Source organism: Dermacentor albipictus, chromosome 4 (genome assembly GCF_038994185.2).
Source record: "Dermacentor albipictus isolate Rhodes 1998 colony chromosome 4, USDA_Dalb.pri_finalv2, whole genome shotgun sequence".
In the NCBI taxonomy this organism is placed as follows: Eukaryota; Metazoa; Arthropoda; class Arachnida; order Ixodida; family Ixodidae; genus Dermacentor; species Dermacentor albipictus.
Window position 1 is genome coordinate 56,954,443 of NC_091824.1, and position 25,482 is coordinate 56,979,924.

General features: G+C 47.0%; 1 protein-coding gene across 6 annotated transcripts in view; it reads left to right on the plus strand.

Annotated features, from left to right (window-relative positions):
* LOC139059100 (homeotic protein ultrabithorax-like) overlaps nt 1–25,482 on the plus strand; it is a 488,317-nt gene that overhangs the window by 356,387 nt on the left and 106,448 nt on the right. For 3 of the 6 annotated variants that reach the window (XM_070536997.1, XM_070536998.1, XM_070536999.1), the window contains exon 1: nt 14,847–15,512. The exons of the other annotated variants lie outside the window; for them this stretch is intronic. In XM_070536997.1, coding sequence (XP_070393098.1) covers nt 14,981–15,512 — 532 coding nt within the window. In that variant the 5' untranslated portion in view covers nt 14,847–14,980. Of the gene's footprint in view, nt 1–14,846; nt 15,513–25,482 lie in introns of those variants that run through there. 6 annotated transcript variants of the gene reach the window in all.

The following is a 25,482-nucleotide window of genomic DNA, read 5'->3' on the forward strand; positions in this document are numbered from 1 at the left end:
GCACTGGCCCACAATGGAAGCTTCTGTCGAGAGAGAGAGATAGAGAATGAAACAGGGTGTTAGCCAGTACAGACCTGCTGGCTACCCTGAAGCTGCACTCTCATTGAGGGCACGTCAGGACCAGCAGCAACATAACTCTTGTAGTATTCTAAACACTTTAGGAAGGCACCGTTTTTCTGTGCAAAGAGTGCTTGGACCGTGTTCATGCCCCAACCGAAATAGCTCTGCGCGATTTTCCCGTGGAGAGTGACTTGATGAATTTCTTTTGAACAGTGCATATTTAATGCGTACTAGTTTGTGAACGGTGCGCATTTCATGTGCAACAGTAAACGTGTATATTTTAATTTCTTTTATGTATCGTGACCTTTCCATGCTCGTGTTGTTGTTGTTTTGCTCTTATAAGCATTCCTTTTTCCTGTGTTTCTCTATTTGTTTGGTGATCCATGGAATAGCTTTGTTTTGAATAGTGTTTTGTTATTTCATTATAGACATTTGTGAGCGTTTTGTGATTTCATTACCTTTACTGCTGGTTATTTTTCTTAGTGGATAGCTGGCCCTCCTTGTGGCCAAACCTTTCATATTTCACAGTTAATAGAGAAGAGATCGTGCGTGGTAAAGCGAGAGAGAGAGAGACAAAAGGGAAGGAAAGACAGGGAGGTTAGCCAGTGTAAATAGTGGTAAAACGAGGTTACTGCTCTGGCTCGCAGACCCGTTATTTATTTGTTTTGAACACATATACACATATACACAGGTATTAGGAAAGGGAAAGCGAGGAGCAGGCTGGCAACTGCCACCGGAAGGGGCACAACGCCTGCCTACTCTTCTGAAGGGAGTTAGCGACCGTATAACTTAAATGCGGGAAGCAGCCACTTTCTTCCTATGTTCTGATTGGCTGCTGCACCATGTAATGTCACACTCTGCCCTAATACTTGGTTGACACATGATCATATTACGCGATTTTCTGTTCACTTATAGAGGAAAGAAAGTCAGAAATCTGTATAACTGTGCCGTGATTGTGATTTCAAAATAATAAAGCAGTAACAAATTTTCTTGGTGTGGTGTAATACTGATTAGTTCTGAGTAGAAATACAGTGATAGCAGTATTCGAGAGTTTAGTCAGTGAGGAAAAATAACTTCATTCATTCGCTGGTGAATGTGGCAAAAAACGCACGAACTGAATGTTTGTGATATTCAGCAAATGCAAATTTATCAACGTCAGCCATACGCATTCATCGATTAAATCAAAGTAAGGACCGAGTGGGGTTCCAACATTTAAAAAGCTCGCACGAATACGTCCGTCGATTCGCTCGAAGGAATATTTTTTTTTTTTATCTAGTGATTCACTCCCTTTGCAAGAGATTATTCATCTTTATGCACCCCAAAGTGGCGACGCAGTTCCTCGAAGCGGTAATACAAAGCGGATTATTAGGCGAAGTGACATTAACGGCACTCCAGTAGAACTGCGACGCTCGTTCACTGGCTACAAGTGGGACGTATGCTTTCCTTAATAGACTCACAGAACACTCATTTTAGTAAGAAATCTCAAAATCTATATCTGCCATTTCAGGAACTCAAAGGAAGAGGTGTAGAGTGCCCTCATGCGTCGTCAGTACTTCCTTACAGTTAAGGGATACTGCACGGAGCATAAAAGCAAGCAAAGTGTCTGCAACGATTGTCGCTATACAGCCGCTTCCCACTAGCTTTCGCAGCTGGCGACGGTCTTCACCTTTGAGATATATGCAGTACCTACGGCTCTGAAAACAAAGAAACAAAAAAGAGAGCCGTGCAAAAGCGTCCTTCCGACGACTCTGCAAAGAGGGCTCTTTCCAGCAAAGACTGCTGCTCCCCGCTCGCTCGCCGGGGCTACGTGATGTAGTCGCATCGCTTCTGGGGGAAAAGAGCGCGGCCTCCCGTTTTCGGGTGTCGTTGCACCCGCAGGATGCGGCCATGCAGTCGAAAGGACGACGCAGGCAGTGCAGGCCTCTCGCGTGTACGCCCTCGCACTCTCTCAAAAGACCGCCGCGCTCGTCTCGTCTCTTCCGAAACGGCTCGCAACGAGCTCTCAGATGCTTGCGAGCACGCACGCACACGCGAACGTATATATACGCGCGCTCTCTGGCGTCCCGGCGAGCCTGCAGCGGCCGTAGCCGTGTTTATATGGACAGCGCGGAGAGCGCTGGTCGCATGATTCGGCTGAATCGATATGTCCATAACGGTAATGCGCCATTGGTATGTAGACTGCGTCCTCGACGCGCGAGTTTCTGGGCGATCCCCTTCCCCCCTTTCCTCCCCTTTCACCCTCTCTACCCGCTGCACCGCTTCCCGCGTGCCACGAGCAATGCACGGCCAAGGAGGTGCGCAGTAGATATCTTTTACGCGGGCATTGGCGAAAGGGAAGAATGGCGCGGCGCCCTACAGCCGCTGCTGCCGCTTCGGGGAAAAAAGAATGCTTGATCTATGCCCGCGGAGCGGAAGCATGCTCATCTGCACGTCGCGTTCTCAGAACACAGTGTAAGTTTCGGCTGTGCTTGACGACTGGAACCGGGTTCGTAGTAGACAGTGAGGGAGCTAGCTGTCACTTGCTCATTACATGATTACTTGCCAGAATATTCGTAGCTACAATCGATTCGCGGCATATGTGCTTGTGCGTGTGTGCACATGCTCATGTGGATGAGGGGCAGCGCACTTCCGATTCCCTTTGACCAATGTACTGCGCTGCACAAACATTGTCGCTTCTACTCTAAGTAAAATGGCTTAAAAATCACGACCAGCGTGAATTGAAGTGGCACTGACGTGCAAGTGAGTGCTTGGTAAAAAAATCGGTCTCATTTCACCGGCTTTGAATAATTATTTAAGACCTACCACAAGTACCTTGCGTGTATTACCAGCATCTCTGTCCAGACACATACTGCCCTCTTCCTGTTCCTAATATATATGGCACATGAACCAGTCAGAAGTTATTATGAACGGTGCTGCGTAATTCGAAATTTTGTTTCACGATCCTGCATCGACTTTTTCCGTCACAGGTTCCCATGAGCAACGATGACACTGTTACTTTTGTAGATGTGTTCTTTCCTACTGATGGGCTTGGGTTCTTCACTGCACTGACGACGATGCAGCCCCATAGTCTGACAGGTGCCCTTGCACCCGAGTGGTGACAGTGCCAATCACGCCATAATCAAAAAGAAAACAAAGTCAAATCGTTCTCATCTATTACACATATGTGCGACCAAACACTCCAGCGGTATATTGCTATACGCTTGCATACTTTGAGCCTCACGGACCTCTGAGTGCTCCTGATTTTTCCTCGACATGTTCGCATGATTTTATCGCGAAACATCCACTCCTCGTGGACACAGACTCCCTCCCGTGGTCTCCCGCCGAACGCCAACGGCGGCGGTGGGTGGCTGGGTTCCTTGCCATCCACATGCTCCCCATGGCTTCGTGCTGCAGGAGCAGGAAGAGCCACGCTACAACGATCGATATTGCGCTGGCCGGCCGAATCCTTTCTGCAGCTCAGGAGCGCGGTCGCGCCGGAGCACGCCGTTGGGTCGCCTTCAAGTGCGTCGCCTTCTTTTCCCTTCCACGTTTGCTGCTGCTCCCTGAGAACGGCGTCGATTGGCCCGTTTCGAGACAGTTCCCACTCACCTAACCTCTCCGCCCTCTCTTCTATCTCTCTCTCTCCATTTATTTTGCTGACTACCGCCCCCCCTCCCCCACCCTGCCGTCGCAATAGAAACGCAATAGAAGCGAGAAGACAGACAGTAAGCAACAATCTTCATTCTAGGCACACGTGGCTATATCCTTCGTGTGTATTCCGGCAGGGGTGCGCGAACCAGTGTGGGGGCACCCGTTCGGCATATCTATTCGTTGGACTTGGTTCGCCGATTGCGGCTCAGAGTTCTTTTGTGCGCTTCGACGGGCCCGCCAGCGGGTTTCCCGTGTACGCGCTCTCGATTTCGCAAGCGCAATGAGCTTTTCTTCAGAGAGTTGAAGCCGCGTATAGATGCGCGGTTCATCCTTAGTCGTATATGTATAACAGCTTCCATGGAGTATAGGAGCGTGAGAAAAAAGAGGGAGTCGCTGTCGCGACCCCGCTCTTATATAGCGAGAAACACGGCTTGATTCACTCGCACTCAGGTGCGCGCACCTCATGAAATGAAGCGCTGCTGTTCGTCCACGTTTAATGAAAATTTGATGCCGAGAAAGTGGACAAGTATTCACAGGCCTCAATAGATGTTGCTTGAGAGAGAGAGAGAGAGTATAGACGCATGAGCGGCCATTAGTTTGTAACAATAGCGGTCGACAGTGATATAACACGTCACATTTCTTGATTTGACTAACGAACTTCTTGGTAGACATATGGACCCCGATTATTCATTTCCCTTTTTCTTAATATTCTTACATTTCACTTAGACGTAATAATTTGCCCTGTACTTTCTTTTGCTTCATGTTTTCTTCATAGGTAGTTCAAGATATGGTTGCGCGTCTACACCTCAAGGAGCGGGCAAATGAAACACTGGTAAAGAACGGGGCAAAGAAGCAGTAGGTTTATAGTTTGGTCATCATCAAAGCGATCCAGTTACCGCCAGCATAACCACGTGTCTCAACCAGTGACCTGTAATAATTATGGGCAAACGTCACGATTCTGTAAGAAACGGCATCGTTAATGAGAGCAGCCGAGTCAGCTTTCCCCTTAATAAAGCTCAGTTTACCAAAGAAACAAGTCTCTTAGTGGCACATATATGGAGTAGCGACAATAAGTTATATACATAGTGCTGTTCAACCGTACAAGGTGGTTTGAGAACGCAATGCTCTACGTCGCTATAATCCACAGAAATTTCACCGGTATCCTTGGTTTGTCAAAGTTGCATATTAGTAAAGATGATACAAACACGCACTCGTTAGTAGGACGCCAATAATTCAACCACATCAAGTGAATTTCATAGGCTACTGCACAAACACGGTTTATTTCATAAGTGAGTTTGCCTGCAGCAACGCCTTGTCGTGCAAAAAAGCCAACTTGACTTGGCAAGAGGAAAGTGAAGCTCATCCAGGGCAGCCATAATAGCTATGCCTTGACGAAGCAGCCATTTTGCATGTTTTATGTTACCAGTGAATAAAGAAGTTGGAAAACGAGCGTGCTAAAAGAATAGGCTAAACTACTTAAGGTTAACCGTAAAGGGTTAATTTACGGAGTGTCGTTACGCGCCGTACTGTTCTTGCGGAGAACTTTCACCATGACTCGTGTGGACAATAAAGCGTCAAAGCTTCTTGGCTGTTGCTAAACCATAGAATTAATAGCCCCTCTCCCCTAGATCCATTGTTGTAACGTCGTATGTATTACGCGTAATGAAGTGTAATCTCTTTGAAAAGGGGAGGGGGACTGGGGATGGCTTTACAGATTTCTCTCGTCTCTCAATGATTTGAAACACTCGCTCATAAATAATAATAATAATAATAATAATAATAATAATAATAATAATAATAATAATAATAATAATAATAATAACATGAGAAGTTATCTGGGTCCGTAGTCGACTAGGCTAGTGAGGGATCGATCACAAAAAGGCAATTACAAAATATTATTAGCAAAAAAGTAATATTGACAGGACGTATAATTAGTCTATATAATATCGTGTATTGTCACGAAGGACATCATGAAGAAGGCATACAATGAATGCTATAACAAAGACAGAAGTGTACGTTTTATAACAGAAGATTGCGGGACAGAGCATTCAGACAATCCAGCGTCAATAAAGTATTGCAAGCATTAAATTGGCGATACAAATTTTTCAGACAAAACATACGTTTTTATGCATTTTGACGTGTTAGCGTTACTTTTGATGACAGTTGGATGGTTATTTCCTAATATACCTCCGAGAAATGTTATCTTACGGCGCCCATATACTTTGTTAGGCTTTGTTAAAATGAATTTGCGCTTCTCTTGAGAGACGCTTTGCTGGTGCCATAATTGATGAGTGATAAGGCGTGTTGGACACAACTATACTTTCGACTATTTCGGCAGTTTGATCATCGCGTGATAACTTAATGCGAGGTATATTTAGTTCGGTAAAGAGAGCAACAGATGATGTCTAGCGTGAGGCAGACGCAAATATTCTTATAGTCGTTCTCTGAAGACGGCTGATTAGGACGCTATGTGATGCGTACGTAATGCCCCATAAATTTAATGCAGCCTGTAAGATGACAGCGAAACTCTATTTAAATATGTCACACGAAATAATTATGTGTGAAAATGCTGTCGTGCCCTACTTAACGTATAACAGCCGAAAGTAAGTTTCTTTCATAAAGCTCAACTAGGTGAGGTTGCCAGTGCAGCGAATAGTCTATAGGGTTATGCCGAGGTACTGGTTTATCATGACACCTTCGATGCTGGTCGCTCGTATACACTGTAAAATAATTTACACCCTTAAAAGTGAAAAAGGGTGTAAATGTCTCTATAACTCACACCCTTAGAGTGTTATGTATATAATGAACACCTTAAGGGTGTGAGTTATAGACACATTTACACCTTTTTTTACTTTTTAGGGTGTAAATTATTTTACAGTGTACATTCTAAGTATGTATCTGATCGCGGCGTTTTCGGTTGGAATGAAATATAATATACGCTGTCTTGCTGGTGTTTATTGCCGGTCCAGAGAGCTGGTCGCAAGAATTGCATTTTTAGTGGACTTTTGCAAACACTGTTCGTGATTTTCTTGACGTGCCTATAAAGGACAGAAAGACTTTGTCAGACACGTTAGACATGTGTTTTATACGAAACATTCCACCCATATGAGCCGACAAGATGTTTCACGCGATTTGCATTGCTTTTCTACGCGCAGTCGTGCGACGAGCACGAAACGCCTCAAAAGTGTCCGATCTTGAGAGACGCTTTGCTGGGGCCATAATTGATGAGTGATAAGGCGTGTTGGACACAACTATACTTTCGACTATTTCGGCAGTTTCATCATCGCATGATAACTTAATCAGCTTCGGTGATTAATATCACCGAAGCTGCTTGCGCTGAAATTCTGGACATTCTGAGATTGCAGTGTCACGGAATCCTTGTGAACGAGAAAATAAATTAGACGCCTCGTAAAACGCGGAACACGTGATAGACGAGCCACAACAGTGCTGTACCGCCGGTAATGACCCTAAGCACCCCTTAACTGCTCAAGCCCTCGTCTGCCGCGTCCTCGGCCAAATCCGGGCACTCTCTTTAAAGGGCATAAAACTGTCGTGACCTGATAAAACAATGAAGTGCTCGTATACAGGAGCCACGGCATCTTATAAACATGTATATACTCGGCATATACTCTATATGGGGCCGCATCGCTGATAGGCTCGGGAAGCGTATGTCTGTGGAAATGAAACAATCTGCGCGCTTGTGTGCATGTAGTTTTTTTTTACACACACACACAGACACGCATGCCGGTATAATGGGGTGCACTAAACAGTGCTGCCGGTCAAGAACGAGAAAAAAAAAGAAAGAAAGGAAATCGGAGAAGATAGAAGTTGACCGAGCACGGCGGGGCGCGGAACTGGCTTGTAATAACCGCCGATGTGGCAGGCCATAAAACACGGCACTTTAAGTCACTTTCATTGCTCATCTGGAACCGGTGTCGCATTAATGGCCCTATCTTGGCACGCCTGGGTAGCAAGGAGGGGAGAAAGACTGCGCTGTTACGGACATGCGAACCGAAGAGAGAAAAAAAAATTAAAGAGAATAGGAAACTATGCAGAGGGCACTAGCGGAGGCTAAGTGCCACCGAAAGAAAGAAAGAAGTAACGCAGGGTAAAAGGAGTGCGAAGAACGGTGATATAACGGCCATGACACTTCGGCAACGGCTTCCGATTTCACCGTCGTGCCAGCGAGCCATACCGCGTGCCCGTTCTAGCCGCCACGTACGCCTTCATTTTGTTTCTTATAATTGTAGTTTTACTCTCTCACTATCGTCTGCTCTTTTTTTTTCTTTTAGCCAGGTTTGAAAAACTGGCCATTTATGTACGTGATTATGCGCTCTCAGTGAACCTATATACACGTCCTCTTGTGCTCCGTTGATGCCCTTAATATCTCCCAAATGTGTCATTAGGGCACTGCCTATGAAGGACACCTTACTAAAGTACCCCTCAGTGTTATACATACGGTGATCGCTCAGTTACTATGTGGCATCCTGATAAGGATAACGATACCACGCGAGTTGGATTCAGAATACCGACGGCCGCTTTCTATCAAGAATCCAATGTGGACGAATGTTTGTGTATTATAGGTTTTCAGGGCGGTCGACGTTGTACCTGCAGAGGTCTATATCGCACAGCCATGATGTGGCTTCTGCTTTAAAATAGCGTTTTATTATTAAACTTCGAGCAATGTATATACCACGTACCTAAAACAAGGTGAATTAGAAGAACTTGATACGTCTTCCTCTTGCAGTGACTTCGCTTGTTGAAGAATAATCATGCTCTGTACCGATTGGAGCTTTGGCGGGGTATTGTGTGTATTCATGCAAAAGCTTACCATTTTGGTCGAGGGCAAATTTTACGTGTGTATTAGATTGCCGCTTTATTGCAAACGGTATGTACGCTTGTTAATTATCGCTTACTGAATAAAACTACCGAAGCGATAGACAGAGATTTTTCCTTTCTGTCATTCTTGGTTTTTTCTTTTCTTCTTTTTTTCTTTCTTTATTTTCTTTTCCTGTTTGGGTTGAATGTGAAGCGGAAGAAAACAGAACAAAAGACTACATACCATGAGTCGGCGTGGTACCTACAGCATCCTCATGTCCCGTAAAGCAATTTAGCGGCCAATGTAGCACGCATGGTCGCAGAAATGAAGAAAACTTAATTTCTCTTATGCATCCTTCGGTTTCATTGTCTGTCGACTCAACGTGGTTGTTAATTAACAAAGTGTACCCCTATGTTCACGTGATTCTTCTCCCTTCTTCGTAAGGTCGAGCTTTCCTTTTCACAAGCGCAGTTCCTCGGTATTAAACAGAGCCGACTAGCCGCCTTCACTGCATTCCTCGAATATGAAGCTCGTGCACATGTTGCGCTAGGTCTGTGGCATTCTCCGAACGTGTTTTATGACCCCGGCGTTCTCAGACTATACAGCCTCCGAGATAGCAGCATAGCACCCATTGTATAGCAACAACGTTTTGCTAGCAGTGTTAAACTCTCTACGGTGTTTCCAGTGCTTTAGTGCAATGTTATCAGCTTAAAGTGCACTTTTTCATAAGAAATTTGAAAAAGCCCAAACAAAGTAAATTTCTCATCTACCTCTCTACAACCGGTCCTATACTGTATACTTCAACCACACCAGGTTGTAGAGTTCTGCCGTTCTTATACATTTACATTGCATGTATATATGCTACAATGGTGTGCTTTTTTTCTGAGGCTCTTACTCTCTTACCCTGTGCAGTTCGCTCAGCACCTATACTCCACAGTAAAAAATTTTTTTCGAAGTGAGTCATTCAAGGAATCCTTAAACTGTATTGACGCTTATAATAGAATTAGTATAGCTTATACCACGCCCTTTTCAAACGACGAAGGATGACACTTAGCCAGTACGAATGTTCAAGTGATACTTACAAGATACTCTTTTCATATCACATTAATGCTGGTTTCCAAATCCCAGACCGTGGTGTCAACGACATTCTCGCGACGTTAGGATACAGAGCAAATTTTGCTGAACTCGTGTATCAACTGGGAGACTGCATGCAAACTGAGAAGTAATTTTAACTAAAGAGTGGCATGCCTTACCCAGCAGCAGGGAATCGGTTAGACGTAAAATCAGAGTGGCTAACAAAGTTTTAATTATCTGTTCTCTCTGGCAAGCTGTAATAAACATGGTGACAAAGAACAAAAAAGGAATTCGCGGAGAGACGAGGGGGGGGGGGGGAAGGGAAGGGCCTAATATTCTGTCCGGTATGAACTTTTCAGCAGGAATGAAGTCTTGACTTTGACAAGCGAAGACAAGTTCTCCTCTCGAGACGCTGGCACCGTACGGAGTCTTCCCTATTCTGCCGTTGTTGTTCTTCGTTTCCCTTGACTCAAGTTTCCATCTTGCAACTACTACTTTGCATACCTTAGATCATTTAGTAGTTATGCCACTGCTCCCGTTTCTACAAATAATGTCAGACGCATCAGTGTGCTTTAGGTAGGATAGACGATCGGCATTTTACCGATTCAAAGGTCCTGGGAACCGGGCCTCCCAGTTATTCAGTCCAGAATGCCACAAGCACTCTCCTAACAATACTTGAAGGCGACAGACTTCACTGCCTGGTCGTAGAGTGAGTGAGTGAAACAACTTTATTGAAGAAACCAGCGGATTGAGGCCTGAGCCTAGGCCGCGCCAGGAGCGGTATGCCTGTTTGATCCTAATTGATAGAATTCTTGTCTTCCCTTTCTCTCTCTCTCTAACTCTCCCATCCCCCTCACCACGTGTAAGGTAGCAAACTGAACAAACTCCAGTAAACCACCCTGTCTTTCCTTCCGTCGCTCTGAATCTCTCTAATACACAAGCCTCGTCCCTTTTGCTTAGGAGGGAATTCAACCACGTTATTGAAAGCGTTGCCATTTCTATACCGCTGAACATCCCTCTAAATTAAGCTTTGCTCATAATTTCTGCTTTAGGTATGAATGGAGTTATATCAAGAGTTACCGTGACTACTAAGAAACACTATAGTGTTTAGATCATTCTGTGGACCTTACCTTCGCAACCATTCAGCAGAAACAGACTCTAGCAAGGGGGACATTGTCGCTGCGAATGCAAGCAAGCGGTTTCGAAAATCTTTGTAGCATAATAGTAGTAGTAGCGTTACTAGTACTAGCTGTAGTAGTATTTCCTGTAATAGTAGTAATATTGCTAGAGTAGTTGTAGTATTACCAGTAGTAGTAGTAGTAGTAGCAGTACTAAAATTTATTTATAGAAAGGCAGAGAGCTTGTCCCAAGCTTGTGTGTTCCAACCTGCTAATCTACGTTGGGGAAGGAAAAAGAAAAGGTACCAGAAGGGGGATGGAAGAGGATGCCGACAAGAATATCAGTGCGATGACGCTAGTCGTCTAGAAATATAGCAGCATATGTTTTGAACTTCGTAGTTAAATTGTTTGTAGATAGACGCAAGCAAACATATGGAGCCCAGAAATATGAACTGTGCGCGTTGGTTGAGCAGTCTTTCGCAGCAAGAACAGTTAAAAGCCCTAAATTGGTTTTGCTGTATCTGTCTTAATCATTACGTCGTCGGCTTAATGCTGTCGTCATCAGGAAAGCGCCTCATCGTCAACGTTACCCTATACATATGGCAAAAAAAGAAAACGAAAAAGGAATGGAGGAAAACTCTGTCCTCCACTGCCGGCGAGAATCTAGATGATGCCCTTAGGGTAATTTGCAGCCCTTGGAGCCGAATGCACGTACTCCCTCTTCCACTCCCTCTTCCTTCCCCAACTCTCAAACCACCTATCCCTTTTGGAAGGCTGCGCTGTCCAACTAGGACCTTGCCGCCCAGTGCCGGGTTATACGGCGGTCTCGAGACATCGTGAGGCTAACAGGGGTCTTGGACTGAGGATTCCTTGCACCCACTTAGGACTTCCCTCATTTTTATAAGTTTTCTCTCTCTGTCTGTCACGATTTCTCCCTAACCCTTAACCCCAGTTGTAGAGTAGCAGAACAGAAACACGCTTCTCCGGCTGACCTCTCTACCTTTCGTTTGTTTAAGGAGACTTACAACTGGCCGGAATGTGTCGTGAGACGTTGACAGAAATGAAATGACCATGATTTATAGTGGTAGAATCCAGCACTCTGTGCGCGGTCTAAGTAGGAATTGTAATTTTAAATTGGCAAAGAAAGTCTCAACCAGTAAGCGGCGAGACCTGGCGGTGAAATCTTGGTATACTTTGGATCTATTCTATGAAATTACAGTGCGTAAGTCGATGGTTAATAAGTGTAGCATAATCATTGCTTAAAATTACAGTTGGCATATGGTTAGACACTCGAGAATTAGTCTATGCTTCGGAAATTAAAAACGCACGCATGGCTACGGCAACGCGCTGAACTCCGTATCACGTGCGAAGACGTCGTTTCGGTTTCGATCCAATTGGTTTCGTTTTGACTGTGTTAAATACCAAAGCACTCAGACAGGAAACCACGAAAGCACGTAGCTATTATCGCAGAGATAATTTAACATTTTGGAAAACGTGAATTGCAGGAACGTCGACTTGAGAAACAAAATCATACTCTGTTACAGCTTCGGACACGCTTGTCGTCTGCCTCCCACTAATGCCGGTGTATAATCGCCATCCCACTCACCTGTCACCGTTTTCAGCATGCTTCCAGTGAACGACTACATAATCGCTGCAGATCGAACAATTCCGATAAAAAATGTTCCATGGTGTTTTCCGCGTTAGCACTCCATGATTAGACACTCTGACCGGTAAGCTGGGCATTGTACTAAATGTATGTATATATACATATATACCTTGAAAATTGGTTGTCAGTCCCTCAACAAAATTTTCCCTGAAAAATCACTCTTCTCTCGCGCAGCTCCTCAGATTGTAACGTTTTCGTGGGGTTTTGTGTACCACATGGACTCTGAGAGTGGTGGTTCTTGTGCATGTCGACGTTGTGTGCCGACATCGTGTGCCTCGCAAAAAGAACAAAAAAAAAAAAGCGGAAGGCTGTTCCTGAGAGGATGGCATGTGCCCTGTGAAATCTTGGTGCTGTCACAGTAAATGAGTTCGGAGCTGTAGAAATCGCTAAGCGTATGCAGAGAGTTGCAGAGAGAAGGCGTTTTACTTACCTGGCATCACTCAATATACGCTCGCTGTAAAGGAGTGCCCGAGTGCACGGACTAGTTAAGATGAAGGCTATAACGACTGGACATCTTCTGGACATATCAATGAACATATTATTACCAGCTTTCTAGTCAAATGACTGCGACCACTGAAGTTAAGAGTTCCATGTGGTAAGCCATGTTCGATATTTCTACATGTTTATTCAGGTAAACAGCGCTAACATATGGGAGTCGAGTAGCGACTGCTATACAATCATCACACCGGCTGAACAGCGGCATTGTGAAATTATAAGGGTGAAAGTAGAAAGAAAATAGAGTAGATGAAAAAGACTCCTGCGGACGCATGCATGGGTCTTTTAACCATAAATGTATTCGCAGAGAAAGAGAGAGAAACATTTTGATTTTTCCTTGAGATATTACCTGGCGCGACCTCTATAGCAAGCTACTACATATGGGAAATATAAATCATGACATTTTATTCATGTTAGTACATAGTGTAGCTGTGTTGCACTTCTTTCACTTCTTGAAACTCAAGTTCCTTGGCAAGGTACATCGTCAGGTCCATCCGATATCTGAAATGGCCTTAGCTAGTGCATAAGTACCATGACCTCAGTATAAGAAAAGTCATCGCCCATGTTTAACATTTTGGGAGGGGGCTAATTTCTTCCCTTTCGGCGGCGCTGGTCCTCCTCTGTACAAGACGCTTTACCTTGAAAATGCTGCCAATGTGGTTTCTGCAAATTGTTACGCGCATTTTGTCGCATAAACGAAGTCAGCCACAAGTTTACCTCATGGCAAATCACGCGCTACGAATTGTACTTTCCCACGAACAATGAATTGCAGGGGAATATTTAACAAGCATTGCGGTGTCTACGATGCAACGACGTAAGCAGATACATAGAATTATGTTTATGTACTACGCAAATTACCATTTATTATGCGTACTTCTGCCACCCCAATGCGAACCTCATGCAATGTCTCTGTAAAATTAATAAAATTTAATTATCTCCATTAATTTATGCCACAAAATTTAGGTAAATTATTTAATATTATTCCATCAACTATCTACACACCCCATCCGTGCACACATTTCCCTATCTCTCACGCTTTAATTTTTCCTTCAAGTGGAAATACTAGGTATATGACTTTATAGAAGGTAGAATATTTTATAAATTAACAGAATATCGATACTTCGTAAAAGAGGGAATGCCAGGCTGAGTGTTGATTATGCTGACTCTTGTCATTGAATATACCGGTCGGCAACCCCAACTGGTTTGAATAGATAAGCAAATGGACAAAGAAGGGAAGCCCAGGCTTTGAGCTAACCCTTCGACAGGCTGACTGGAAAGGGGATGCGAGGCGCCTTCGACAGTGTTTTATAACATATCTGTGCTTGACTTTCGACGAAGATATACTTACCACCGGAAACCTCTCATACGAGTCATTCACGAACTGATTGCACGAAGAAAATTTGACTAGATTGAATGACAGAGCCAGGCTTGGAACATTTAGGTGACGGTAAATGAACTGCGGAACACATGCTGCTGCGTCAGAGCAAAAGCAATCCGACCGAGAGCAAGGTGTAGCCCGCGTTGCTGCGGGGGGGTATTTTAATTTCGCGAGGAGACGTTTGGCCACATCGGGCGAGGCATCGGGATCAAGCTCGCAGTGACATGATCAGCTCGGGCCGAGTCGAGCGGTAAATCACGGCGCAAAGTAAGCGGCGCGATGCTTCAAGGTCGGCGTTTATACGCAGCGGGGCGACGCTGAAGAAGCGGCCGCGTGGGCCCGCGAAGAGAGAGCAAGTTGCGCGTGCTTCGAGAGCGCAAGAAAAGAGCAGCAATACCGCGGCGGCGGCAAACGCAGCCGGCAGCGGGCGCCGCGTGGAAGCCCGCCAAAGGGAGCGGGGAGGGGGCCGTTGTCACTCAGGTGGCGGCGAGTTGCGCCGCGTTGCCGCGGGGAGGCGCCCGCGGCGGCGGGGGCGCGAGGGCGAGGAGGCGGCCGCCGAGGGGCGTGGGGGCGCCCTGATTGGCCACGGCGGCCAACCTTCCGGGGCCCGCAAAGCTGGAGTCTCGGCGAGCGCCCCGGCCATGGGCGATTTTAATCCAACACCTTGACGAGGAGCGTAAAAAAAGACAAATTGCCAATCCATCCCCCATGTCGGAAGACGCAGCGAGGGCGGCCGCCAGATGATGAACTCGTACTTCGAGCAGAGCGGCTTCTACAACGGCCAGGGGGGCAGCGCGGCGGAACAGGCCTACCGGTTCCCGCAGGGCCTGCTCGTGCCGCCGTACCCGCAGTCCACGGCCGCTGCGGCCGCCGCCGCCGCCGCGGTCGCGGCCCGCGCCGCGTCTTCGCACGACGCCGCGGCCGCCGGAACACCCGCCTCGTACGACGCCGCCGCCGGGTCGGCGGCCGCCGCAGCCGCGGCCGCGGCAGCCTGCAAGCTGTACCCGAGCGACGCTGGCGGCGCCTTCAAGACCGAGTGCCTGGTCAAGGACCAGAACGGCTTCGGCAGCGCCGTCAAGGACATGGCCGCCTCGTGGCCCTCCAGTTCGCTGTCGCGAGCCGCCACCGACCCGATGAGGCCCTTCGACGCGTCGGCCGCGGCGCCCAGGGTCTCGGACGCCTGGACCTCCTGCTGCCAGAGCACCACCGCCGCCGCGGCCGCCGTCGCGCAGGCGCCCACCAACGCCTTCTACCCGTGGATGGCGATCGCAGGTTGGTGCGCTGTTGTCCGCCGCGTCCGTAGCTGCATCGCCCCCGAGTCACACGATGACAGAACATGTTCGTCGACCAATAACTGCGATCGGGCAGGCGTCGTCTCACAAACCCATGTTGCTTCACAGAACTCGGAACACTGCTGCCTACTCAGGCGTATCGTAGTGGTGTATGGTCGGTTGCACGTGTTGTGTAATGCACTTCCTCTATGAATACGTTCCATCGGCTTCCTTCTCATGTATACAACATATCGTTCTTAGATGCGCAGTACAATTGGGAATGCACATAGTGCGCGATATCTGGGATTTCCGTTTGGTGCATGTGTGCTGCGATGAGGCCACAGCACAACTGGGATGCTTCTTTTGGTATCTCGTTCCAGGTTGTTCGTTGACTGTGCGGAGCGAAAGTTACAATTCGTCCTCTAAAAGCCGCCCAATTCATGATTCAGCTCAGTATATATCCGTTTTCGTGCCGCGTCATACTGCCGTTTTCAAGAAACATAGGTGCGCCTGTGTTTTGAACAAACTAAAATCGAACGCCGTTGAATCTATGTGCATGCGTCTTCCCGATCACAAGGCATTTTGGTGTGCCGCATGGTTTCGCTTGAATCGCACTGGTGTTTTGTAGTCAAGCAGCATCCCACCGGAGCTGTGTCTAACAAATATTTGCTTCTTAATGTAGTGTCGATAACATACTCCTTTAAACAGTGTATTCTTTGGGTCTATAAGCTAGAACGTTCAATGGAAGATGAAGTGCACCACGGCAAAGTATTAGCAACCCTAAAGAGAACATGACGGCTCGCAATGTATACCTAGCTAGCACACAGACGCAATATAAGTCACGGCACAATATTGTCAGGTGGAATATATTTGACCGATTTGGCAAGCGTTGATCAGGGACGTAAAGTCTGTTTACTTGTCACAATGGAAGTAGAATCACATACATCATGGAATGAGGCCGCCCTGAAGTGCAGAGCCCGACGCCGAACAATGCTCAATCGCTCATTTTTGCGCCGCTGTTTGCACATGCCCCCTGTGCTCAGCTTTGTTAACTCCCGCATTGAAGAGGAAGTGTATCCCCATCTTCATTATGACCTTTCCAGCAGCGACTCAGCGCGCGGTCGCAAACGGCACTACACACAACAACACACTGAAAGAGGCGGCCGCCTCTCGTCTGAATGGTGCCGCGCCGTGGTCTCTTGTCAAAAGTGGCGGTCCCACCGAAAAGGCCGCCGCCACTTTGTGCGACGGAGGGAGGGCACCATCAGCAGTGCGGTGGACGGCCGAGGCCACACAGGAACCGCGGTGGCAGCGGCATCAGCTTGACTTCGCGGAGGCGTGAAGAGAGGGGGGCATTTGCTTTAGCAGGAGTTCAGGCAGAGGAGGGGGGGGGGGTAGTCTAGCCTCGAGGGGCTGCGGAGGGGCACCATTGTGGGGTGCACCGGAGGCTCAATCGAAAAGCAGCCGTCTAGGTATACGACAAGCGCAGCCGCTCACCCCCGCGTAAGGCACCGCTGATACCATACATCGCACATCTGCGTGCTTTGGTCTATACGGCGACCATGATGGGAAGAGATGGCTTATGGGGCCGTTTGCAAATTTGCGAAGGGTTTATGAGACCATCGGCGCTTCTTTCTTTTGATGCCCTGTCGACGCCGAGGGCTGACCCTCCCTCAGTGTTGGGAACCCTCCTTGCATTGGCCCTTAAAGCCTCGCCACTCGATGCGCGCGCCAGGTCACCACTGGTTCTCGATCTGTGACGTATTGGAATGGGCTGCCACCGGCACCCATGCTAGTTGGCAGTTAGGGCCACGTTTGTCAAGCTTTGTTCGTCTAGGGGCCTCTTCTGCGTCTACATATACGTGGTGCAGTATTCCATTGTGTGGTTTTCATGAGCGGGCTACAGCACTAACGGTGTTCGGATCGTTGTGGTTTGGATTAGGCTCCGGAAACCGTATAATGCCACCCCGGTGCCATTGCGAATGCCAGAGAAAGTAACTGTGAGTACGGGCGAGCTCTAACTGAAGTAAGCGCAGAACGCCTGAGTCAATATATTTGTTGAATATCTCGAACTGCAGACCGTGGTCAATTAATATTGAACGGTATAATTCTCCGAACGGCATATCTCCTGTCGCCCCCGGTTCTTTGTCGCAGAATGAAGTCTTTTGTTTGTCAAGACAGACACGTCTGCATGATTGCCCATTTTACACATTACGCAACACTGCTTGCGGTTGGCGGTTTTATATTATACAGCAGATCATCAATTATAACAAGTCCACGTTTTTATGCACCCAGCACATAATTCCTGCAAGCGTTAAACAGAATATTGCTGACATTTGTTACGGAGCTTTATACGATGAGCACGCGTAATAAGAACGAGTTTCTAATTACGAAATTCGAATTCTGACAACCGTTATCACCGGTCCTTGCATTACTTGAACTCTGTTCACCTCGCTTTCAGGAATCTGCAGATATTTTTATTGTTCCTGACGTCATGAGTCACTCTGTCCCTTAAACAGGAAATCGATAAATTGTGTTTATTTCCATTTTTGTCGGCGGGATCAACGGCTATGATACTGTACATGGTTGCCTTAAGGCGACCGTTGGTAAATCTGCAGTATCACCTGAAATGGAGTTGTTTAAGGCTTCTTCCCAATCGGTCTCGATCTCCATGCATTTTCAGCGTTCAGTAGTGAAAGGCAAGGTACAAAGACATGTACCAAAACGCTACACTGTCTGCGGAAGTTCATTTATATCCTATAGAGAAAGCGGGTTCTGGTCGAAATGATACTATATAGGCAACTTCAGAGCGGTTCCTTTAACGAAAAACGAAAATGAACGGGGCAGGCTGGCCGCGAATGGCGCATGAACTGGGTGCGTTCACCTATCGCGGCAATAAAAATCGTTCGAGTTGCATAATCTCTTTCGCCAAGTACCGACGGACCAGGTCCCTTACATTCTTCAGCTGTATCACTTTCCCCCACTTTCGCTTTCTTTCTTTTTCGTTTCTTTTTCACTTTGTCTTTGCTAAACTCGAGAGTAGGTATTTGAGATGTTTCCCCAAGTTAGGCGTCCTCTATTTCTCTGCGCTAGTGACAGCTTTGAACGCGAAAAGGAAGAATTAAAAGAGTGTGGTGCGCGCGCTTCGAATACGAATGGAGACGTGACAGAGGAGAGTTCGCCGCGATTCCAACACTGTTATCGGACCAGAAAGAAGAGGGAGAGAGAGAAGGTAGGAAGAAAGGGGGGAGGAGGGAGGCGACCGTAATCAGTGAGCTCGACACGTGAACTCTGGCTGGCGTCGAATTTCTCGATGGCGAAGTGCCCCTTGCCCCGTTCCGCATTACCACCACTCTTGTGGCCTATTCCCGTCACCGTGGATGCACATATACTATATCGCCTGTGACGCCTCGTCACCATCAGCCCGCGACTCTTTGGGCGTTGGGAACGAGTTTTGCACGCAGAGCCAGCAGCCATACCTTCTTACTCCCGTGGTTTTCACTGGCAGCACTTTCAGCGTTATCTTCAACGTGAGTTCGAACGCTACTCGTTTGGATATTATACCAGCGAAACCTGTTCAAGATGCGCGTTGCAGCACTGGAACTGTCCCTAAGAGCAGATGCCAGCTTATCGCGATTTTCAACATAGTAATAGAGAAGGCGGTCGGTCAATGGCAAACAGCACTCAAGAACAACAAACTTTATGAATTCGGCTATGGAGCGAAGATGGTGCACTTTTTCTGACACGGAAGCAAGATTCCTAACTTGCTTCTTCGTTGCTCGAGGCTGTTCTAATATCTCAAGACTGCTGAGGTTGACCAGACTAGACAGTGACGCAAGTTAACACTAGCTAACACACACACCCGTGATACGATGACATCCTCCCCATATCGTTACCTCCAGTGTCAAGATTTCGTGACGCGAAGTGCCGTATATAGCTAAATAGCAACTGCGATTTTTGCATTGCTGCGTTCCCGTGGTGTACAACGTGAGATATATAAGGCTTTTATTGACGGTGAATGTGGATCGCCTTTTACGCCGTGTTTGCAAATAGTTCGCGCATTTTACAAGCAGAGGGAGTTGCAAGTGCGATGTGCACTTTGTACCTGCACGTTTGCGGCGCTTGCAGACGTTCTTTTTTTTTTTTCTTTTAGCGTGTGTCGTATGTTTTCGAGCAAACAGGATCACATGTGCAACGGAAGTGCATGCTATATCGCTTCAATAAATGTGTTTTTCTCGCTTTTCTTACTGCTGATGCACATTCGAAGAATATACTTACGTGCCCAATCGTGGAGGAAGGGCCCCAGAAATGTGGCTTTGTTTCGCTGATCTCCAATTCGTTCGCGAGGTTACGGATGCTTGATGCACATGTTCAGTCTGGTTCCCTCTAAAAAAGTTGCCCCACAGCCATTTCAGAGCATTGAAATTAGATATAACAATGGAGGAACAAAATAAACGGAAAGTTCTTCGCTATCAATGTAATTGAGAGAGAGAGAGAGTGAGAGAGGAAGGGCATTCCAACCTATAGCAGCACTCGATAATATGAAATTTCGAAATACACCCATGTTAATAACCAGCCGAAGAGGAACTAATTTCGTGGTCGAGATCCTCGGCAGGGACAGCAGTCTGCTCACTCATTACCACGTGACAGATGACGTCGCTCCTAAATGGCGCGCAGAGACCGGCCACGTGATTTGCTGCTGCCAATGGTAATGAGCGAGCGCTGTGGGCGTGCCTGTTGGGAACGCAGAGGTTGTACGAGGGACGTGGATAACGTGGGCGTTATGTTAACGATTTAAGGACACTGATTTTCCGAAGACCAGCGCGCGCTTATGTTACTCAAATAACGGGAATCTATGTCGCTGAATACCTATAATATTATAGTTCAGGGCCAGAGGACATCATTGTTCCTTGCTCATCATCGTTATTAGCGTATGTTCAGTGCCATTGGCTCATGATGTCTGAAAAAGCGGGCGTGAGCAACAAGTAGGGAAGGAGGAGGGGGCTGGGAGAAGAATCTTTAAGAAAGGATGGAGTTCAAGTCGACTTGAACGAATGCACGAAGAGCATAGTGTCATAATCGGAGCGTGAAAACGAACGGTCTCTAGAAAACAGAGCATTTTTAATTTAACACGAAACTGCGCGGCGACTGTCTGTAGCGCACGTATTTCACTGGATTTGTGTAGATGGAGACGAGCTAAAATGCTACAAGATTATGCAAGATTATGTCGATGAAGCGCAATTGGCCGCTGACATCAAGTATATACAGCGCCATTCGTACGCAGCAGCAATTTTTAAGACCTTGTCTAAGGGCGCGAGACAGGCTTGTAAGAATCGGCAGTAGTACGTACTTGGATTTTATGAGATATCTAAAAAAAAAGAGCTTTATTATTTTTATGCCAACGCTACGCTGAGCTATTTGATTTACGCCCGCCCTCATTGGCTCTGGAGAGCGACGCCGCGCCCTAGTTCATCAGGATCGACCAATAGGCACGGCGCACGATAAGAATGGAGTCGAATCAGTCGCAGAGTCTCAGTAGATTATGCGCGCTGGACTCTCGTTCTTCGCATATCGCGTGGCCGTTATCTCGGCGATGTTGAACGCCGGCAACGTTGTGGGCATACAGGGCAGAGAGCTCCGTTATCGTGCGGTCTTGTTTTCAATTAACCAAAAAGTGCGACCCCGCGTGGGCAGCACATGACGCAGACTTCGCCGCGCTGCCGCTATTTTTTACGGGCGGAGTCGCCCGCTGAACAAAGGCTCCCTGCAGATAGCCTGTTTTGTTCACCGCGAAGTCAAGCACACACACGGGCGTCGTCGGCGCGACGTTGTACCTTTTTCATCTTTCTTCGCGCGCACCTCTGCGCGCCGTATGCGTCCTCGCGTCGCCGAGCCCCTAAATCAGAGCGATGTGCTCCAGCCACGGCCCGCCAAGACGCACACACGCTCCAAACGAGGCACACTCGCTCGCCTTCATTTCTCCGCAGCCCGGAGTCGCCGTCGGCGACGGCGGCGTGTTCTGTGTATTCGGGCCCGAGTCGCTTCTTGACTCTACAAAACGCTTTGACTGCGCGCGCGCGTGCGCTAGCTAGGCCCGCGAGCTCTATTATACAGTGGATCGTGTGTATATGTATGTGTGTGAACGTTGCTCGTATAACATGTCTGGTTTACGGAGAGTGTCACTTAAACGGGTCAGGGTTCTTTACGAGTCTCTTGAGTGGAAATTACTTTTTTTTTTACCCTTAGTTCGGTTCTCCATTTTGTACCGTGTCATGTATACGCTCGTTGCACTAGCGAATGGGCGGGTTATACTCTACCTTTGGTGCGTTATCTTTATTGCGCATAAGAACGAGTATGTTCGAGTGACAACGGTCTTGCGAAGATCTGGAGCCATGATCCAGATGTGTGAGGACGCGAGTATGTTCGAGGGGTTATGGTCTCGCGAAGGTCTGGGGTCGTGATCCAGGTGTTCGTCCCCTCCTACGAAGATGAACGGGGGTGCTCGTGAGTTTTATCTGTGAGAAACGCCAACAGTCTCTGTCTGACGACACGTTTAAGTGAACACACGTTTAAGTGAACACGCGTTGGTGCGACAGGTGAACGTGCACTTATCTGTATACTACGCGCTTGGTTCTTGAGCTGTGTTCGCATACAGTTCCCCGAGGCCATTAAAGAAGAGCTCCTTTTTATTCCTAGCTGATTAACTGCGTGTTTGTCTGAAAACTTATTGGTCGTAAATTAATCGACTAAGCTAATTAGACGAGGTGGCTCCGTGAACTATCGTCTCTTGACAAGCAGAGTTCGTTGCTGGGTGTTTCGCTTAACTTATCACCAGTGGTTTTGGGCTCCTCATTAAAAAAGGACCAGGCCCAAGTTTCCAAGTTACCTATTTCGCAACAACGCCGTTACTGTTACGTCACATTATATTGCTATAAACTGCTGCCATCACAAAAAGTAATAAGCATTGCCGCGTTTTCGGCGCAAGCGATACGCATATGTACATATATGTACAATTGTGCAACGTCCTCATATGGCAGGAAAGCATCCTGTGCTAAAATATTGAGCTTGTGCGAAAAGCTATTGTCAAAGTAGCCAAAGCAAGCTGAAAGTAATGTACGAGTGTCTGAAGGAACACTTCTTGCGTGGCACGCTTCCAAAGTAAGTAGGCAATATGAGGCAACAAACTAGGGTTGTTATTTTAGCTGGCTTTAATGATTGCACGCGACGAAAGCTTTTCGAAAAGGAGAATGGCGTAGTGACGTCTCAGATATTAGAAAGGCAATGGACTAGAGAGAGAGAGAGGCAAAGGTAAGACGGAGAGGTTAACCAGAGATTGTCTTCAGTTCTCTGCCCTGTACCCGGGGGAAGGGCAAAGGGATGCGTGAGGGAGAGAAAAGAATGAAACACACACGCACACACACGCACACACACACACACACATGATACGAAACTACTACTGCTACTACTACTACTACTACTACTGCTAATAATAATAATAATAATAATAATAATAATAATAATAATAATAATAATAATAATTCAATGCTCTTGCAAGAAAGCGCGATGTTTGTGCCGTTTTGGTGGAGCGTCGGTCCATTAAATTGCGAGAACAGAAGGAGTTCGGGTGACTGGCGTGATGGTCCCGTATTCCACTAAATCTTCGATAGTCCTTGTACTCGCCGATGTGTGTACGTCGACTCTCTCAAAGGAATACATTCTGTTTGCTTGTGCTCGAAGGGAGCGAGCGCAAGCCGTTGGGGAGTGGAAAATTTCGGACTGTCATGAAAGGAACGAGATTGAACAGCAGGGTCGACTTCATTCACGTTATCTTCGTTCCGGTTTTGTTTTTTTCACGACTTCCGAGCTGACTCCATATTCATTCCGCCCAGTTGTCATCGTCCATCGCATATAGTTGCACGTGCGTGGGAATGATGTGCAGCTGCGGCAGCTTGCTGCAACCAATGCTTGCGTTTTCTAACAAAGACACTGAACATTCGTAACTGTTACCTGCACCTGGGCGCATAACGTGGCACTGACTAGCTAGAAACCCCTGCTGGAGTTGCGCACCTGTCGGTATACACTTAACGGATGCACGTTCATTCAGAGCGTTCCGCAACTACCATGTGCCACAGTGACTCTCTCGCGTGCACTTACATCTCATAAAAGGGTTTGAATTTGTAATCTCGCATACACTGAACCTTAATACCCTGATGAAGGCTAGTTGGTTCATATTTAGAACTGAGGTCAAACAGCGCGAACGAGACAAGGACAAGAGGAAACAAATGCCGCATTCTTGTTATACCATTATTCTTGTCACAACTACACACCGATTACGTATGTTTCATGAGTCACATCGCATTATTTTGGGCGACAGAGCCATGGATACGTTACGTCATACAATGTTGTCGGGCCCGACGCCGCTCAGAACTAACCTGTATGCCGAGTGTGCGACCAGACTTGGGAGCTTTCTGTCGCGTCGCAGCGCAAATCGATGAGTTAACCAGGTCCACGAATGGTTGGTTGCCATTCTAGCAGCTTTAATAAGACCATATGAAGGCGAAGTTGCACTTTCCCTGTCGTCGCATCAAGCACCACGCTCGTAAACTCTGGCAACAAAGGGTGTGGTAGTCTACTCCTCCCGGATGAGGAAGAGTTTTCGCCAACATATACTTCCGTTTTAAAATACGGAACCGTGAACATCTTGTTCTGCTACGATGAGCATAACCATTGATTTCTCAGGCTATTCTAAGTGGAATTCTTATAACATTGCACAGAATTTTTCACATATTGTGTATGAGAAAGTTGGCCGCGCACGTGTACCGAAGCATGATGCTGGCGGTAGAGTATACAGCGCGCAGATTTCTGGCCTTTGTTTCATTTTTTTTATGCCTTGTTTCGCACGTGGACGCCTCTATCGTGTGTTGGAATCCCTTTTTTGTGCCCTAGAATTCTTGCCACTGACAAGCGGCGTCAACTTAAGCGTGCTTTCTTGGGAGGAATTGGTATTTTAAATGCTTGGATGAGAATTACACCCTCAGCATACCGCTTTCCTACTTGTTAAGATAGCTTTCCCGCAGTGAGGTTGGCTGAATGAAATGGCGCCGTAGCATTTCGATGGGGGCGTAATGCGAAAACAGCCGTGTACTTAGATTTAGGTGCACGTTAAAGAACCCCAGGTGGTCCAAATTTCCCGAGTCCCTCATAATCAGAAAGTGGTTTTGGCACGTAAAACCTCATAATTTAATTTTTAACTCAACACTTTGCGTATCCTCCTGACAAAATCACAAGGCAAATGTTAATGGATTCACGTTCAGCGCGTTACCGGGCCTATGAATGTGTGGTGGCATTTTAAAAAATTAGTATTATTGTGTGGCTTGGTGTGTTACTGCGATACCTTGTACTGTGTCTGAACGCTTAGCTCATAAGTTCATGAAAAGGAGCTAGCTTTTAAAACCTTAAACGGCTACCCCTATAGGCTTCGCATTTGCATGCTCACATAATTGCTCGAAATCCAAAAGCGCGCGCGCGCGCATTTGCTGTGTTCTTTTTAGTTCGGCCAAGTAACAGTTGTCGCTGGATGACGCATCTCAGTTTGATACCTATGACACCTACGAGTGTACAGAGTGGTATAAGCATTGGCAGGCTCCGTCTTCGCGAAGCACTGCCGTTTAGGAAACGTATATTAAGCCCTTACAGACTCCATTGTCCGAAGTGAGACGAAAAAAGTATGCCGAAAACGTAAACGATGATTTAAAATCTAGACTATAGAGCTGAAAAAATAGGAGGAAAGAGGAGGAAAGAGAAAAGAAGAAGGCAGGGAGGTTAACCAGAATAACGTCCGGTTGGCTACCCTACATCGGGTGAATGGGAAAGGGGAAAGCAAAGATCACAGGGAGAGAGAGGAGGGAAGGGAAGAAGGAAATTGCGGCAAGTTCGCTGACGCGTGTGGTTTTACAGAAATTGCCCTAATA